General features: G+C 43.5%; 5 protein-coding genes across 8 annotated transcripts; all 5 read left to right on the forward strand.

The window, feature by feature from the left end:
* The first annotated feature begins 466 nt into the window (after positions 1-466).
* Positions 467-4,933, forward strand: Cht5 (Chitinase 5). Its single transcript, XM_002058491.4, has 7 exons — positions 467-619; positions 1,892-2,513; positions 2,570-2,693; positions 2,753-3,244; positions 3,314-3,487; positions 3,546-3,728; positions 4,420-4,933. Exons 1-7 carry the CDS (start codon positions 616-618, stop codon positions 4,573-4,575), a joined length of 1,755 nt encoding a protein of 584 aa, XP_002058527.1. The 5' UTR covers positions 467-615; the 3' UTR covers positions 4,576-4,933.
* Positions 4,934-5,794: 861 nt separating this feature from the next.
* LOC6634848 (uncharacterized) lies at positions 5,795-13,749 on the forward strand. 4 transcript variants are annotated; one of them, XM_032439299.2, is made up of 14 exons: positions 5,795-5,859; positions 6,316-6,574; positions 8,235-8,318; positions 8,739-8,810; positions 8,862-9,302; positions 9,364-9,441; positions 9,495-9,533; positions 9,683-9,760; positions 9,822-9,860; positions 9,924-10,564; positions 10,629-10,950; positions 11,086-11,258; positions 11,553-12,008; positions 12,285-13,749. In XM_032439299.2, exons 2-14 carry the CDS (start codon positions 6,508-6,510, stop codon positions 12,723-12,725), a joined length of 2,931 nt encoding a protein of 976 aa, XP_032295190.1. In that variant the 5' UTR covers positions 5,795-5,859; positions 6,316-6,507; the 3' UTR covers positions 12,726-13,749. The 4 variants fall into 4 exon arrangements, with proteins under 4 accessions (XP_032295190.1, XP_032295192.1, XP_032295193.1 ...); XM_032439300.2 differs by lacking the exon at positions 5,795-5,859 and adding an exon at positions 5,984-6,178; XM_032439301.2 differs by lacking the exon at positions 9,495-9,533.
* Positions 13,750-13,920: 171 nt separating this feature from the next.
* On the forward strand, positions 13,921-14,491 carry LOC6634849 (COX assembly mitochondrial protein 2 homolog). Its single transcript, XM_015169453.3, has 3 exons — positions 13,921-14,115; positions 14,170-14,267; positions 14,330-14,491. The coding sequence occupies exons 2-3, from the start codon at positions 14,187-14,189 to the stop codon at positions 14,489-14,491; spliced, it is 243 nt and encodes an 80-aa protein (XP_015024939.1). The 5' UTR covers positions 13,921-14,115; positions 14,170-14,186.
* A 6-nt stretch (positions 14,492-14,497) lies between these two features.
* On the forward strand, positions 14,498-15,211 carry LOC6634941 (protein Abitram). The gene has a single exon (XM_002058494.4). The coding sequence runs from the start codon at positions 14,498-14,500 to the stop codon at positions 15,083-15,085; it is 588 nt and encodes a 195-aa protein (XP_002058530.1). The 3' UTR covers positions 15,086-15,211.
* A 145-nt stretch (positions 15,212-15,356) lies between these two features.
* LOC6634942 (protein BCCIP homolog) lies at positions 15,357-16,596 on the forward strand. The gene is made up of 3 exons (XM_002058495.4): positions 15,357-15,629; positions 15,689-15,815; positions 15,872-16,596. The coding sequence occupies exons 1-3, from the start codon at positions 15,444-15,446 to the stop codon at positions 16,513-16,515; spliced, it is 957 nt and encodes a 318-aa protein (XP_002058531.2). The 5' UTR covers positions 15,357-15,443; the 3' UTR covers positions 16,516-16,596.

A 16,596-nucleotide genomic window follows, 5' to 3' on the forward strand; every position in this document is an offset into this window, starting at 1 on the left:
AGCACAAAGTCTGCTGTTGTCCAGCTTTATTTTAATATGTTAAAAACAAGTCTAAACATTTGATTAAAGCACAAGATTCTTCTTCTCATTTTCTCTGAGTGTATAAAGTGCATAGAAGTAAGCCCCATGCCAGCCGGCTTATCTGTGCATTAGGCGAGGCCAACGAACTCCTTTCTTTTAGCCTGTCTTTTGCCTTACGCACCTTAATGCCAGGATGGGCAGAGGAAGTGTTATCCGAAACGGGTTTATCCATTTGCTTATTCTAGAACATAAACAAACCCGACTCGAGCCACAGACAAAACAAAACAGAATAAAACAAAATGAAAACAAAAACAAGCAGAAAGAAAGTCGCGAGATCTGGAATTGAGCACAGTCGTAACACAAGCCCAAGTCCGAGTCAAAACCAAAACAAGAAGAACAGCACGAAGAAAGAATCTTTGCATCGCACGCACTTTGGCCAGGAACAAAGAGGCGCACCCGAAGAACCGGACCGCCAGCTCCCAACTATAAAAGCGGAGCTCGCCCCGACTTCGACTGTCATTTGACGCCAAACGGGCGTCGCATCAAGTTGTCGGAGATCCCGGTTCCAATTCGTATAGTTTATAGCATTAAGAAATGGGTAAGCCTCGCCCTGCATATTAAGTGAGTGCCGCGAATATAAAAAAAAATATAAAAAAAAATATATCGGTGAATGAACTCGTTTGATTCAACGCATAAACCAAGACATTATGGACACACGACCTTAGCACGCCCAAAAGAAAATATTTATATAAATATATATAAATAATAACCAGGCACGAGTGCATCCAAAGTTTTTATTTTGATTTTGATTTATGCATGCAACTCGCGTGGATCTTGAAAAACAAGTCGCAACATCGCAACTACCTTTCGGAGAATCGGCCTAAAGACTTTGAAAGTTCCAGACTTATGCAAAAAAAAAAAAAAAAATGATAAGGCTTTAGCTAATGAAATGCAGAAAATATAGATACCTTACTGGATCCACTTGTTTGATCAGTTTTCCTTTGTATGCTATATACACTGGAAAAAAGTTATGTATTCCGAATGGAATGGAGGATGAGCTAAGTCGATCTAGTCAGAAACTGATAAGGTTTTCAACTAATGAAATGCAGAAAATATAAATAACTTACTTAACAGGACAACTATAAGAATTTACACTATTGAACAGTTTTCCTTTGTCTCCATATGGAATTTATGCTGAGCTTAGTCGATCCAGGCACATCCATATATATTTCTCTATTGATCTATCAATCCCTCTGCGTCTGCTTAAATTAGATTCCAAATTGCCTTCACTATCCGATTTCTATCAATTTTTTGGGCCTTATATATGATATACAAAAGCATATATATTACTTACTAATAAAAAGTACAAGGCTCTATCTTTAAGAATAAAGTTATTCCAATTTTCAGGGAAATGTGGAAAGCTAGACAAAATAAAAATAGTTTCGTATCTTTGTATACTATAAAAGATCCTACATACCAGGTTTTGTGTATATAACTCTGATAATCTTCGAATTATGCTTAAATGTGTGAAAGAAGATATTATAGAAATGGAAGAAATATCGAAAACAAAAAGAAGCTTTTAAAAATATTCCGATTATGTTATTATATAGGGAGTATTATATATTATATATATTTTTATATTTTATAATATATGTTGATTTTTAAATTTAAGGTCGACGCATTCTTCCAATTTCTTTATATCCATTTTATAATTGAAATACTTATTTATTTTTTATCTGAATAGTTGATCAAAGTAAACAGAAAAAAATTGGAATTATTTTATAGCCAAATAATATGAAAGAATTTCTTCCAGGTTCTGCTAAAAATAACCCCTCTTTAAATCCATTTCTTTTGTTTTATCCTTACCCAGCGTATCATCATCCCATGCTGCTGCTACTCCTGCTGCTGGGCGTGCCCAGCCTGATCCTGGGCAAGGATCAGCCGGCGCGCATTGTGTGCTACTTCAGCAACTGGGCCGTCTACAGGCCGGGCATTGGACGCTATGGACTGGAGGATGTGCCCGGAGATCTGTGCACGCATCTGGTGTACTCCTTTATAGGCGTGGACGAGAAGAGCTGGGATGTGCTGGTCATCGACCCGGAGCTGGACGTCGATCAGGAGGGCTTTCGCAAGTTTACGCAGCTGCGACAAACCCATCCCAAGCTGAAGCTGCAGATAGCCGTCGGCGGCTGGGCGGAGGGAGGCGCGAAGTACTCGAAAATGTCGGCGGTGCGCGAGCATCGGCAGAGCTTCATCCGCAGCGTGGTGCAGTTCATGCGGGAGTATGACTTCGATGGCTTCGATCTGGACTGGGAGTACCCGGGCGCCACAGATCGCGGCGGCAGCTTTGGCGACAAGGACAAGTTCCTGTATTTCGTGCAGGAGCTGCGACGCGCCTTCGATCGCGAGGGCCGAGGCTGGGAGATCACGATGGCCGTGCCCGTGGCCAAGTTCCGACTTCAGGAGGGTTACCACGTGCCCGAGCTGTGCGAGTGAGTGGCTGCCTCGCAGTTAGACGGACTGCCAACTAACTGCCTCTTGCTTTTAGACTGCTGGATGCCATTCACGCCATGACCTATGACCTGCGCGGCAACTGGGCAGGCTTCGCGGACGTCCACAGTCCGCTCTACAAGCGCAAGCACGATCAATACGCCTACGAGCGACTCAATGTGGTGAGTAGTCCGAGCTATTCTCAGCTCCTGCTCCAGCTTAATCCAACCAATTATTCCAGCACGACGGCCTGGCCTTGTGGGAGGAGATGGGCTGTCCGGCTAATAAGCTGGTGGTGGGCATCCCGTTTTACGGACGCACCTTCACGCTGAGCAACTCGAACAAGAACTACAACATGGGCACGTACATCAACAAGGAGGCGGGCGGCGGTGCGCCCGGGCCGTATACGAATGCGAGCGGCTTTCTGGCCTACTATGAGATATGCACCGAGGTGATGGACAAGTCGAAGGGCTGGACCGTCGAGTGGGATGAGGCGGGCATGGTGCCCTATACCTACAAGGATACACAGTGGGTGGGCTATGAGAACGAGGCCTCGGTCCAGATCAAAATGGACTTCATCAGGGCCAAGGGCTATGCCGGCGCCATGACCTGGGCCATTGACATGGACGACTTCCATGGACTGTGCGGCCCCAAGAACGCCCTCATGCAGATACTCTACAACAATATGCGGGACTATCGCGTGCCGGAGCCAACGCGCGAGACAACGCCGCGGGTAAGTGTGGGCCAGGCCCAGCCAAGGGATCGGGTGTATGTCTAATGTGGATTCTCTCCCGCCCTGCAGCCTGAGTGGGCCAAGCCACCCTCGACTTCACCCAATCCCGACGAGGCGGTCAGCAATGTGCGGCCCACGACGACGACCCGTAAACCGAAGCCAAAACCCACCTCAACGGCAGTTCGCCCCACGTCAGCTCCAGCGCCAGCTGTGCCCAGCACCACCGAGAAACCCACCACAAAGGTGCCACCCTCTGGAGTATATCTCGCTTCAAATCATGTTTAATATTTTCATTTTATAGAAACCCAAGAAGCCCAAGACAACCACAACAACGACCACAACCACGACTGAAGCGCCCGAGTTAACCGAGGAGCCCGAACCGATTGTAGATCCCGAGGAGAATGCCACGACTGGAGTTGAGTTTGATCCCAGCGAAATTGATTGCACCAATCGCGACTTTGTGCCGCATCCCAACTGCAGAAAGGTAAACCACGAAACGAGGGCTGCAAGACTAAAAGAAAAAGAAAGTCGGGCAATCCCGACTAGGTAATACCCTGACTTACGAACAAACTAGCTTACTTCTACGCATACATGCACAGGATAAAACACACACATACACACACTCAAGCTGAGCACATTCTGCAGATGCTGTGCTTGAAGAAGGGAAGAATTGCTTACTTCCACATCATTAAAAATTCTCCCCGAATTCTCTTCGGTAAATGTAGTCCGATCGTTATGAAATTTGCGGGACATCAATATGACAATCAAATCTGTGCAAATAAGAATTTTCCAAGAATTTTCCCTCTTTTTCAACATTGGAAGAAGGGAAGAAAATTTTCCATTCCCCAACATCGAAAGGGAAGATAATTTCCCTTCTTTTTTTAACATTGGAAAGAAACGAAGAAAATTTCCCTTTTTTCACCACTGAAAGAAGGAAATAAAATTTCCCTATTTTTCAATATTGGAAAAGAAGGGAAATAAGTAAATGTATTCTGGTCCTTTGTGTGCTATACGTGAGTCTATACAGAAAATTTGTAAAGAGCTAGCTCTTTAACACTCAGATATATGTTATCGTTAGTATATTGAAATTAGTATATCGAAATCGGCTTGTAGCTTTGCTAGAGATCAGACTAAATTTTGCATAAAATTTCCCAACTATTTACTTTTCCTTCCAGTACTTCCGCTGCGTGCATGGCAAGCCCGTGGAGTTCGAGTGCAAAGAGGGCACGGCTTTTCACACTGTGCTCAACGTTTGCGATTGGATTGAGAACAGCGATCGGTACTATTGCACCCGCATGAAGAACAAGGATAATGGAAACGAGACCCGCTAGATCGGAATTTGCAGAATTTTTATAAACTATATAAAAGTCATTTGATATGTTAGTTAAGGTGACTATTTTAAGCGCTCAGCGAGAGCGAGGCGTAGGTCTTAGGCTTCAAGTATTGATTATATAATAATAATATAAAACTCACATATAAAGAAAGAAAATTATATTACTTTTGCCGAGACAAAAGCAATAAAAATTGAAAGACAACATAAAATATGCATTAAATGAGCCGGAAAGAAACATATTTTTATATGCATAGAATCTTAAAATGAAACAGATTTGGAAATTGAAAAAAAAAAACAAATAAAAAAGATTTGTTGTTTTTAGTAATACCTAAAGGTAATACAAGTTTATTCCATAAGCACATGCATCGGATTATATAATTAACCGTTCAATAAAATTATAAACTTAAGAGATTTAAAAGCCTCTGCACTTGTCTGTATCGAACCTTGGAATAAAAGCCCACATCCAACAGCTGTTCGTGCAATCAAGCATATTAATGAACGGTGATAAATGCTATGAGAAATTATATTTTCATATTTTACAACTGAATTCCCACGCTGAAAGAGGGAGAGATAGAGAGAGAAGGAGGGCGGGAGAGAGGGTGAGACAGATTGCATTATATTTAATCATTTGTGACAAGAAAAATAATCGCCGAGCTCTGAATAACGAATAGTACTCGAGATTTTTATGGGTGAATGTGCCAGCTTTCCCTTTGCGCACATATATTTCTTCAATATAGTGATTTTTCTATTTATTTATGCTCTTGAGCTAGCTGCTTTGAGTGTTCTTGCGAATGAGCAAATCTTTGTCTATAATTAAACACTGTTCCAAAATTTAGATACTTTGGAGTGTGTCCTTAGCACAGAGAAAACTTAAGATTCTATAAATATACATTTAAAGAGCGTAAAATGCTTTAAGGAACTAGCTCAAAAGTCACATAATAACTGGAACCGGTTCAGGTCCTTTGCTTAAATTTCCCCACTAACAATTTCCCTTCACTTAAAAATTGCCCTAGTTGTTGTTACAGCTTACTCCGACTATTAGCACAAATTTCCCCCAACGCTCGCTCGCTCTCTCTCTCCCTCTCTCTCTCTCTCTCTCTCTCTCTCTCTCGCTCTCACTCTCTGAGCGCCTGCTAAAGAGATAGATTGTGCTTTTGACAAAATTTGCGCTACAAAAATATCAAAATGAAATAATTTTCGCGGTCACAAGGTAAATTCATGGTATATGCATGTTGAGTTACGAATTGGTTTTGGACCGGGAGAGATCGTCTCGTATACTCGTGTACGCAATATACCAAAAAACAATAATATATATATATATATATATATTTCTAAACTTGCCTGCTTTTTAGAAGTGCCAGAAAATAGATATAGCTACAACTTGTGCTGAACGTTGTCTCAAAAAACGAATCGCACACGCCGTGCACAGACGACGGGCCACAAATAAGCAAATTATTTAGCTGACAATCGTCGAAAGGGACACTAAGGATTACCCAGCCGACGATTGTCCGTTAAAGTTTGCGAGCGGCTAGCTAAATGCGAAAAAAAAGTGCAAAAATCAAACGAACCAGTGCAAAAAATTCTTAAGTGTGACAACATTTGTACGAGCCCAATTAGTTATATTTTTAAAAACACACACAAATAGTCAATAGTATAAAGCTAATATACATATATATATATGATCTATACACGCAGAGAAATAATCTATAGCATACACAATTTTAACCCTTTCACGCAGTGCATTTAAACGAGCGCATATATTGTGGATATATATATGCGATATATACGAGCAAGTGATTTTTTTGAATACATTTTTCCGAATTATCAATAATAATAACGGGAAAAATACGAAAGCATATAAAGGAGGAATTTATGACGTGGCTACAGTGCTAACCAAACTGGGAAAACTCAAGGATAATTTGTTGATTTTATGATTATGGGGCGGCTAACAATTTGGTTCCTGCTGGGACTTACGTTAATCGCCGTTTCCAACAATGGTGAGTTTCCAGGAGTTATATAAGCTAAAAATAACGGTATTTTCTTGCGCACACAAGTCCCACTATTTCGCAGCGGCCATTATGCAATTTTCAAAAAAAGAGAGAGCGAGAAAATGAGAGAGCGAGATGAAAATTAAACACGTATATGCATATTTAAAAATATTTGCCTGAGCTGCGTGTGTGTGTGTGTGTGTGTGAGTGTGTGTGTTTGTGCAAACGTCAGAGACGACACTTTCGAGCATTCAAATTTTGGCCTAGACTCGTTGGATAATACACACACAGCTGCAGATCGCACTAATACAGGGACATTTCATATTGTTGGTCACTTTCTTCTTCTTTCACTTGTGTTATTTTATTTTATTTTTTTTTTTTAATTTTTGTTAGCCGAAACGCGGCAAACGTTCGGTCGTTCTTCGTTGTCATCGTTTGTAATATTTTTAAATTTAGAATTTTTAAGTTATTTTATGTATTGAGCAAGTATCTGTGTCTATATGGCCGAGCCGAGCCAGCCCGTACTTTTGTTTGCTTTGCAAAAAGAGAAGAAAAAAACCAAAAAAAAAAAAAAAAAAATAGACATGATCTATATAAGATATATGTAAGTACGTGGGGATAGGTTGCAGGCAACATAAACACAATATGCAAGCAGCCATCGGACGGATTTGTATAAATAATTCTGTTTATGCGAGAAATGGCAAATGGCATGGCAAATATCTCAAATAGTTTGCTGTATTTGAATAGAAAAAATACCGCCTCACACTATGCGCAAATAAATCAGGGCAAATTATCCGCTGACAGCTGCAAGAAATGTACTTCAATAAAAAAATGGGCAGCACTTTGCAGCTCTTCCGTGTACCAAGCTTTCCATGAGGCAACTGAGCAAGTAATTAGCAACGACCTTAAAAGCAGCTGTCACTCAAGACAGCTCGACCTCAGATTGATAGAGAAATAGTCGAAGCACTCGCTCACGGCCAAATCGGACCCTATAGACCTGCCTATATATAGTATATACCCACGTCACAAACTGCCCGAACTGAGCATGGAAAAGTCAAGATATGGTGGGCGAGTGGCCAACAAAAATTATATACCCATTCAGATTTGCTGAAAAGCGACCAGCGACTGGCGAAATGTGTTTGAGTTTTTAGCTTTTAAAAATAAAATTCATAATTTGCCGAACATATTTCATGGTATGCGTGTGTATGTGTGTGTGTGTACCATAAATAATGTCAAGTTTGAAAAGATAAAATAACCTCGGCGCTCACATCAAACACGGAGGCGGCCAGAAAACGCCAAGAGCGTTATAAATTAAGTCCGATTCAGAGGAGAACCAAAAATCCAGATGAAATATCTTTGACTTCTATCAGAGACTAAAAGATAGGGCATACTTTGGAAAAGATTTTCTAGATCGAAAAAATGCAATAATCATATAATTTTATATGAATTTTCTTTGAACTTCCTGAAACATCCTATTCCTTCCTTCACTAAATTTGATCTCAAATAAATTCTATTTAACTTAAACTCTTCCTTCCTTTCATCCCTTCAACTCGAACATGATCTTAAAATATAATCAAATTTATTAAAATATATTCTTGTCATAGAACTTGGTTAAAACATCTACCCAATCTTCATATTTAATTCCTACTTGTTTTAAATATCTTTGCAGTTGGGTTTGCCAATGCGGATGTCGGACCGAGCGAATCAGAATGTCGACCCTACATTGAAAAGGCTATACATGAACTGAAAACAGGTAAGTTACGTCTAGCAAAAACTATGCTAGCGATTATTTCGACAAGGCGTCGTTTTGGGAGATTCCACTCGCAAGTGCGGAAAATCGGCGGAATGCCCGTTGTATGCAACTTTTGTTTTTAGCTTCCACTCGGCTTCTAAATTATTTTCAAAGGCCTTTCTAAAAATACACTAGACTCGTGTTTTATACCCAAGGGCTGCTTTTTTGGCTTCAAACTTTAAGACCCTTAGACTAAAGTGTGCTATCCGGAGGTTTCTAATTCGATTTCACTCATTCGAGCCAATCTTCAAATACTAAGGGGAGTTTTAAGATTTCTGCGGTCAGTAAATGTTTGGATTTTTAATATCTTAATTATAAAGCAAAGAACTTGAACCGAACCGTGAAACGATTAGCCTCTATAGCATTTGATTTTCCGTCCAGATGGTGTCAGAGATGGTTCCGGAGAACTGCAATCCGATCAGCCTAGTAGGGATGATGATGACGATGATGATGGTGGGCTTGATGAGAAAGAAACTGTTGAAATTACTGATGTGGATTCCACAGAGGACGCGAAAGGCGTCAACGACCTTGACGGCGATGGCATACCAGATGATCAGGACGACGACATAGACGGCGATGGCATACCGAATGATGAGGACGATGATATCGACGGCGATGGCATACCGAATGACAAGGATGACGACATCGATGGCGATGGCATACTCAATGAGGATGATGACGACATCGATGGCGATGGCATACCCAATGATGAGGACGATGACATCGATGGCGATGGCATACCCAATGAGAAGGACGATGACATCGACGGAGACGGCATACCCAACGACGAGGACGATGATATCGATGGCGATGGCATACCCAATGATGAGGACGACGACATCGATGGCGATGGCATACCCAATGACGAGGACTCTGACATCGACGGCGATGGCATTCCCAATGAGAAGGACAACGACATCGACGGCGATGGAATACCGAATCAGGGTAAGACCTTAGTCGCATCTGACATCTGTTATCCCTTTCATGGCATTCTCTATGCGTGCAGAGGACAACGACTTGGATGGCGACGGTTTGCCAAACGAGAAAGACGAGGATTTGGATGGCGATGGATTGGTGAATCACGGTGAGTACCATCTATCGTAGCAGGCGAAATTATGCAAGGTTCTATTTATGCAGAGGACGAGGATATCGATGGGGATGGTACTTTGAATCACGGTATGGACTAAGCACCCCAGTTCTTCGACTCATTCAGCTCTACCCCACTCTATATACCTAATTAATTATTTCTTTCATTTAATAATAACTTTATTCCTAACTCTATTCCTTGCTCATTTTACTCACACGGAATATGTTGCTCATTGTAGAGGACAACGACTTGGATGGCGATGGCTTGCCAAATGACAAGGATGAAGATCTGGATGGCGATGGCAAAGTGAACCATGGTAAGCAGTCCTTGGTGATCCTCTATGCATAGTTTCCCAGTTAATTAAACAACCTTTACAGAGGACGAAGATATCGATGGAGATGGCACCCTCAATCATGGTAAAAGCAGATCAAAACCTATCTCTCATAATCGAACGTAACATATAATTTCTCCCGGAACAGAGGACAGCGACATAGATGGCGATGGCGTTCACAACGACGAGGATCACGACGTCGATGGCGATGGCCTGTCCAATTCCGAGGAGCCCCAGAGCATGGATATCGATGGGGATGGTGTGCCAAATAGCTTGGACGATGACATTGATGGCGACAACAAGGTGAACGAGAAGGACGAGGACATGGACGGCGATGGCATCTTGAATGTGCACGACAATGACATGGATGGCGATGGCATTCCCAATGTTCATGACGACAGCCACGAGCTCGCCGACGATGACGATGATGACGAGGAGGAGGAGGAGGAGGTGAAAAAACGCAGCAAGCGTGAGGTCGATGCTGCCCCAGTTGTAGAGATTGAGTCAACGCCAAGTCCTGCTGAGGAGTTCCCAGCTGAAGAGGAGGCTTCCAAGGAGGAGGAGCAGCTAGCTGCAGAGGCTGAGCCCGAGGCGGTAGAGGAGCCAGCGGAGGAGAAGGAAGAAGAGCCAGAGCCAGCTGTGTCCGCGGAACAGGTTCCTGTAGAGGAAGAGCCAGAAGCTGAGGCATCCGAGGAAGCCAAAGAAGCGGATGAGCCCCACGCAGAGGAAACAGCAATCGCCGCAGATGAAGACGATGAGGACACCAAGCCAGAAGACGAATTGCTCTGGGTAGGTTTAGAAAGCAGACCTTAGTGAATTGGTAACCTCTAATCAATCGCTTTCTTCTCTGTAGGAAGGCGTAATCCCGCAGAACCGTCGCAGCCGGCAGCATATCACAGAGCTCCTGCTGCTGGACGAGGAGTTCAATGCGCGCGAGAAGGCCACCGACAATGTGGCCGAGATTATCCTACGCGACATCAAGAAGATCTATGAGAACGCCGTCAAGCCTTTGGAGACCTTGTACAAGTATCGAGACTTGAGCAATCGCCACTTTAGTGATCCGGAGATCTTCTCCAAGCCATTGATACTGTTCATGGGTCCCTGGTCCGGCGGCAAGTCGTCCATTCTGAACTATTTGACCGACAACGAATATACGCCCAACTCGCTGAGAACCGGTAAGGATATTGATAATACCCTAAGGAATATCCACGGAATAGGCTTGAAATACGCTTGGAAAACGCGTGGAATATGCGTGGAATATGCGTGGAATATACAAATGTGAACTTCTAACTCGGTTTTTTTTTTTTCAGGCGCCGAACCCTCGCCAGCTTACTTTAACATTTTGATGTGGGGCAATGAGACGGAGGTCTTGGATGGCACCCAACTGGCCGCCGATTATACCTTTTCGGGTCTGCAGAAATTCGGTCAGGGTCTGGAGGAGCGTCTGCGCGGCCTGAAGCTGAAGAACAAGCTGCTCGAAAAGGTAACCAGATATAAATATATATATATAACATATAGGCCAGGCCCAAGTACTTGTTGCCCAAGTGCATTAACTTGTCGCCCAAATAGCTTTTGGCAGGGCAGCTCGTCGATTGGGAAATATGTTTTTTGATATGCTCAGGCTCTGGCAAATTGCCCAAGAGCACAATTTATAGTATTTGGTTATTAAATGTCGAAAATAGCTAAAGACAATGGCTAAATTAAAGCTGATGTGCGCCACATACACACACACGCACAGACAGACACACATGAATTTTTGAATTTTTGAATTTTTCAGGTCAACATCGTCGAGATACCCGGCATACTCGAGGTACGCAAGCAGGTGTCGCGCGTCTTCCCCTTCAATGATGCCTGCCAGTGGTTTATCGATCGCGCCGACATCATCTTTCTGGTCTACGACCCAGCCAAGTTGGATGTTGGCCCCGAGACGGAGGCCATACTCGATCAGCTGAAGGGGCGTGAGTATCAGACGCGCATCATACTAAACAAGGCGGACACCGTCAAGCCCGAAGAGCTGCTGCGCGTACAGGGCGCACTCATTTGGAACATCTCGCCGCTGATGTCGTCCGCCCAGCCGCCACTCATGTACACCACATCGCTGTGGACGAATCCCTACCAGGAGGGCGCACCGGCACGCCTGCTGCTGGCCCAGGAGCGCGCCTTCCTGCGCGATCTGCGCACTGCGATCGATAAGCGTATCGAACACAAAATTGCCAGCGCTCGTCGCTTTGCCGTGAGTATTCATAACGAAGCCCTGCACCGAGAGAACAAATTGAGCAAAAAAAAAAAACAGTTCGAGCTTAATCGAGCTCGCTTCAAACTCGTTTGCGTTCGAACATGTTGCAACTCGCACAGATCGAACTTCGTTTGATGAAACACTTGTTTGAACACATTCGGTTTTGGGTTAAATCGATTAAATATCCGAGTTGAATTCAAGTAAATTACTTGCTGCAGGGCTCTAACCCATCTATGCACATATAGAGAGATTAACTACCTTCATTAATTGCAGGTGCGCGTGCGTAATCATGCCAAGATGGTGGACTGCTATTTGAACACTTACTACAATCACAAGACTCTGTTTGGCAACAAGAAGCGCATCTCGGATGATATCATTGATCATCCGCAGAACTATCATATCTATGAGGGTTTGTCCACGCTGACAAATATCTCGCGCTACGACTTGCCCGACCCGGAGGTTTACCGCGACTTTTTCCGTCTAAATCCGCTGTACGAGTTCAAGAAGCTCTCGGAGACATGCACCTATTTCCGGGGCTGTCCCATTACCAAGCTGGATCTGGCCATTGCCTACGAGCTGCCCGAATTGGCGGGCAAATACAAGAAAATGTCGGAAGCCGCATTGGCCAGCATTGAGGCACAGGCGCTAAAGGCCGGCGCGACGGCGGAGGCGGAGGCGAGCCACGTGCAGGCCGAGCCGAAAAAGACGAGTTGAGGTATTGGCTCCGTCGAGGAGTAAACCTGCCATTTAGTTTGTTTTAATGAGAGTTAGAGAGAATGTGACATCGACAACGGTAACTGTCTAAGAGACAATTAACTGCATCAGCAATGGAGAGTGAGAGCGTGAGAGAGAGAGAGAGAGAGAGAGAGAGACACAAAATAATGCGAGCGTGAGCGAGAGAGAAAAACAATTGAGAGCAATATATTGTTAACGTACTTGTCATCCATTGACGCACACACACAAAGCATTGACGAACAAGAACAAGAAAAAGAACAACAACAACAGCGTAAGACAAAAGAGAGCGATGATTTTTATTATTGGAGAGTTTTGGAGAGTGTTTTTTCTTTGTTATTTAACATATCAATCTTTTATTTTCATCTGAGCTGGAATTTTATTTTAAATACTTATAATATAACCGAACTGAGAGCTTTATGAGAGAAACTAATGCACAAGTGAGAGCGTAAAAACCACACACACACACAAACACACACAAGCATACACACATATTCACCATTTGGTGAATTTTGGCAGAGAGAGATAGCATTGAGTCTTTCTAGTAGAGTTAAATCAGCTGAGCGTAGGTAACTTAACGAACAGGCAGAGCAAAATTAAATACGATCTATTGACGATATCTAACATAAAACCCCATATTCACCTAGATTGGAATATATCCCGTGCAACCCAGTTTTTAACTAGTTGTTACAACAGCGCACAATTTTTTGAGAGTTTAGCAGTGTTTTTGAACAGGTTTTTGAGCAATCAACACAAGTTAGTTTATTTTTCAGGCAACCCTATTTCGATGATGTAGTTGATAAGACTTTTTGGTAAAAAGTAAACAGTGAAGACGTTAAACCAATTTTTTCTAATTATGCACGAATGATAAATAAAAAGGCATGTGAGATATATAAAATATGTCAGATTTGACAATATATAATACGACAAGCTGACAACATATTTAAAATAAACTGTGAGAGCGGGTAAAATACACAAATAAATAAAATAAAACAAAAACTTAAAATACCAAAAGAACTCTTTTTCAAATATAATAAAAACCCAAGCAACCGTTGCAATTGAGTATTGTTTGCATTTGGCATTTTTTAGCGGGTTTTAATCAGTTGTTAAACCGGCCGGCAACACGTTTCATTTATCTCCGATAACAGTCCGATAAATAAAATTTAAAAAACAAAACTGAAAATACCAAAAAACTCTTTTCAAAAATAAAAACCCAAGCAACCGTTGCTATTGAGTATTGTTTGCATTTGGCATTTTTTAGCGTGTTTCACTCAGTTGTCAAATCAGCTGGCTCTTGAGTAACGTTTGTTTTTGGCATTTTTTAGTATTATTATTATCGGCAAACCGATAACAGTCCGATAAACACATTTGCGTAAGAGTAACGAAAAAAATAAATAAATAAATTGACTTACATATGTTTCACTAGTCCGAAAGCAGTTGAAGATGCACACAGATTTGGCATCACATTTACACACGCCGGCCTGCAATAAATTAATCGAGGAACTCAAAGCCTGTCACGAAAATGTAAGTGAAGCGCTTGCAACCAGTTTTGCGCCATGCTAACACAATGCCTCACCTGTCTGCAGCACGCCTTTGCCAAGTTTATTGGCATTTGCAACACGATCGACGACCAGGTGGTCAAGTGCCTGAAATCCGAGCGTATTGCACGCTCCGCTGCGAATCGCGCCAAGGCCCGTGAACGTCAGGCCAGGTACAAGGAGAAACTGCAGCAGGGCGAAGCCAACTAAAACGATATGGCAACGCTTGAAGAGGATCCCTTAGCGCCGTACTACTTTCAGCAGGAGGAGCAGCTGATTTGTGGGCAGCTGGTGAGCCCCATTACGGACTGCTATAATGCCATGATGAACTATCCGAGCATGGTGGATCGCTTCTTTACACGCTACTACTATATCAAAGCCGGAGCTGCTTACCAGCTGCTCTATCACTCCAATCGCATTTGCCTCGTTTGCCTGGCGCCCACGCATCCAGCCTACGGCGAGGGCATTGCCAAGGTCAGCTACAATGTGGGCAACGTCGATCGCAGCCAGAATGTGGTCAAGGGCAAGGCCAAGAAGGGCGGCATGATACTGCAGGCGGACACAACGCTGGCCGTGCTCACCACAGACGCGGGCAACACCTATAAAATACCCAGCTGCATACGCGGCAAACTTGTCGAGGTCAACACGGCGCTGCTGGCGGACGCCAAGCAGCTGCAGCTGGCGCCGGAGGGTGCAGGCTACTTTGCCATCCTGCTGCCCAAGATCGAGAACTGCGACGATATCAAGGCCAGTTTGTTGACGCAGCAGCAATACGAGGAGCAGCTGAAAAGGGGCGAAACATGACGGCGATGCACACACATTTAACCATAAGCAACTGTTTTGTATAGTGTAAAAGGAAACTGTCAAATAAGAAGTCGATGCACTTTTCGCATTGTAATTGTGGCTTGATTAAAGATTTTAAGCACATTATCTCACAGGCGAACAGTAAAAGTTTATATTTAAGGCACCGATATGATTATTTTCCCCGCGCGAACAGCTTACAAGAGTGAACCAGCGTGAACGCAGTGATTCAAATGAACAAGTGCGTACTCTGACGATCTGGCAAGGCCAAGCCAACACGTGTGTTGACAAACAGCTGAGAGTTTTTGGTTTTCGGCAGAATTCGTTTGCTGCACAATAGAAATAAATTTAAAAATACAATATGTCAGCAAACAAGAAAACAGAAGCAATGACATATGAGGAAGCCGACAGCTCCAGCGACGAAGAAGCTCAAAATAACGAAAGCAATGACAAGAGGGAACATGAAGAAGAAGAAGAAGACGATGATGAGGATATGAAAAGTGAGGACAGCGAAGAATCTTACTCGGATGTCTACAAGGGCACAGAGGTAGGCGTTGTCAGTCCAAAGTTTTGACAAATTACATAGTTAATATAACCCATTCGCAGGAGCTGCAAGTGGAGTTTGAAGGACGCGCTCCGATAGATCCCGATGCAGAAGGCATTTCGCAGCTGCTGCAGCGTCTCTTTCCGCGCGCGGAAATCAATTGCAATCAGTTGGCCCAATTGCTTATTGGTAACAATTCATCCATAACTCCTATGTACATCTTTAGTAAAGTCTTTCCCTTACAGCTCAAAACTTTGTGGGCAGCGTTATTTGCCAGTGCCTCGACGATGGGCCCGAGAGCGAAACGGATGACAACATGGTCGAGGACGATACCATCTTTGGCATTACCTCCGTGCTGAATCTGACGGCCAAAAAGGAGCAGCCCGTCATTGAACAGCTGCGCAAATATCTGCTGGAACGCGCCGAGAAGCATGCCACAAAGCAGGTGCATAAGCAGCTGCGCGAACTGCTGCACAACGAACAGAGCCACGTCGGCTTCCTGATCAACGAGCGCTTCATCAACATACCCGCACAGATATCCGTGCCGTTGTTACAGAATCTGCAGCAGGAGATCGAGACGGCCAAGGCCAAAAAAATGAAATTCAATTTCGATACGCTGCTGCTGCTGGTCAAATTCCATCGCAATGCGGCCAAGAAGAGCACCTCCGACGAGGATCAGTATACCAATGCCGAGGAGGAGCTGCTGGTCGAGCGCTCCAAGTTCAGTTTTGAGTTCACCGTGGATGCCGAATGCGATGCGGGCCTGGCCGATGAGAGCCCGCGGGCCAAGAAGGGCGTCCTAAAACCGTACAGAAAACTTTTGGCGCTGGATGCCAAACAGCTGCCGCAGCTAATTAATGACATACAGGCCTATATAAATGGAGAATAGGATTTATAATCCACATGGAATATATGTAAATTATATATTTATGTAAACGAACTAAGTTGACATATTTTTAGATTATATTTT

The sequence above is a fragment of the Drosophila virilis genome, chromosome 2 (genome assembly GCF_030788295.1).
Source record: "Drosophila virilis strain 15010-1051.87 chromosome 2, Dvir_AGI_RSII-ME, whole genome shotgun sequence".
Taxonomy (NCBI): domain Eukaryota; kingdom Metazoa; phylum Arthropoda; class Insecta; order Diptera; family Drosophilidae; genus Drosophila; species Drosophila virilis.

What these genes read in the sequence shown, in the direction of transcription:
- Cht5 (XM_002058491.4), top strand. An exon ending in CCGAGAAACCCACCACAAAG is followed by an intron (nt 3,488 to 3,545) that starts GTGCCACCCTCT and finishes TTCATTTTATAG; the next exon opens with AAACCCAAGAAGCCCAAGAC. An exon ending in CGCATCCCAACTGCAGAAAG is followed by an intron (nt 3,729 to 4,419) that starts GTAAACCACGAA and finishes TTTTCCTTCCAG; the next exon opens with TACTTCCGCTGCGTGCATGG.
- LOC6634941 (XM_002058494.4), top strand. Translation starts at nt 14,498, where the DNA reads ATGGCAACGCTTGAAGAGGATCCCTTAGCGCCGTACTACTTTCAGCAG.
- LOC6634849 (XM_015169453.3), top strand. Translation starts at nt 14,187, where the DNA reads ATGCACACAGATTTGGCATCACATTTACACACGCCGGCCTGCAATAAA. An exon ending in TCAAAGCCTGTCACGAAAAT is followed by an intron (nt 14,268 to 14,329) that starts GTAAGTGAAGCG and finishes ACCTGTCTGCAG; the next exon opens with CACGCCTTTGCCAAGTTTAT.
- LOC6634848 (XM_032439299.2), top strand. Translation starts at nt 6,508, where the DNA reads ATGATTATGGGGCGGCTAACAATTTGGTTCCTGCTGGGACTTACGTTA. An exon ending in AGATGGCACCCTCAATCATG is followed by an intron (nt 9,861 to 9,923) that starts GTAAAAGCAGAT and finishes CTCCCGGAACAG; the next exon opens with AGGACAGCGACATAGATGGC. An exon ending in CAGAAGACGAATTGCTCTGG is followed by an intron (nt 10,565 to 10,628) that starts GTAGGTTTAGAA and finishes TCTTCTCTGTAG; the next exon opens with GAAGGCGTAATCCCGCAGAA.
- LOC6634942 (XM_002058495.4), top strand. Translation starts at nt 15,444, where the DNA reads ATGTCAGCAAACAAGAAAACAGAAGCAATGACATATGAGGAAGCCGAC. An exon ending in ATGTCTACAAGGGCACAGAG is followed by an intron (nt 15,630 to 15,688) that starts GTAGGCGTTGTC and finishes ACCCATTCGCAG; the next exon opens with GAGCTGCAAGTGGAGTTTGA. An exon ending in GTTGGCCCAATTGCTTATTG is followed by an intron (nt 15,816 to 15,871) that starts GTAACAATTCAT and finishes TTTCCCTTACAG; the next exon opens with CTCAAAACTTTGTGGGCAGC.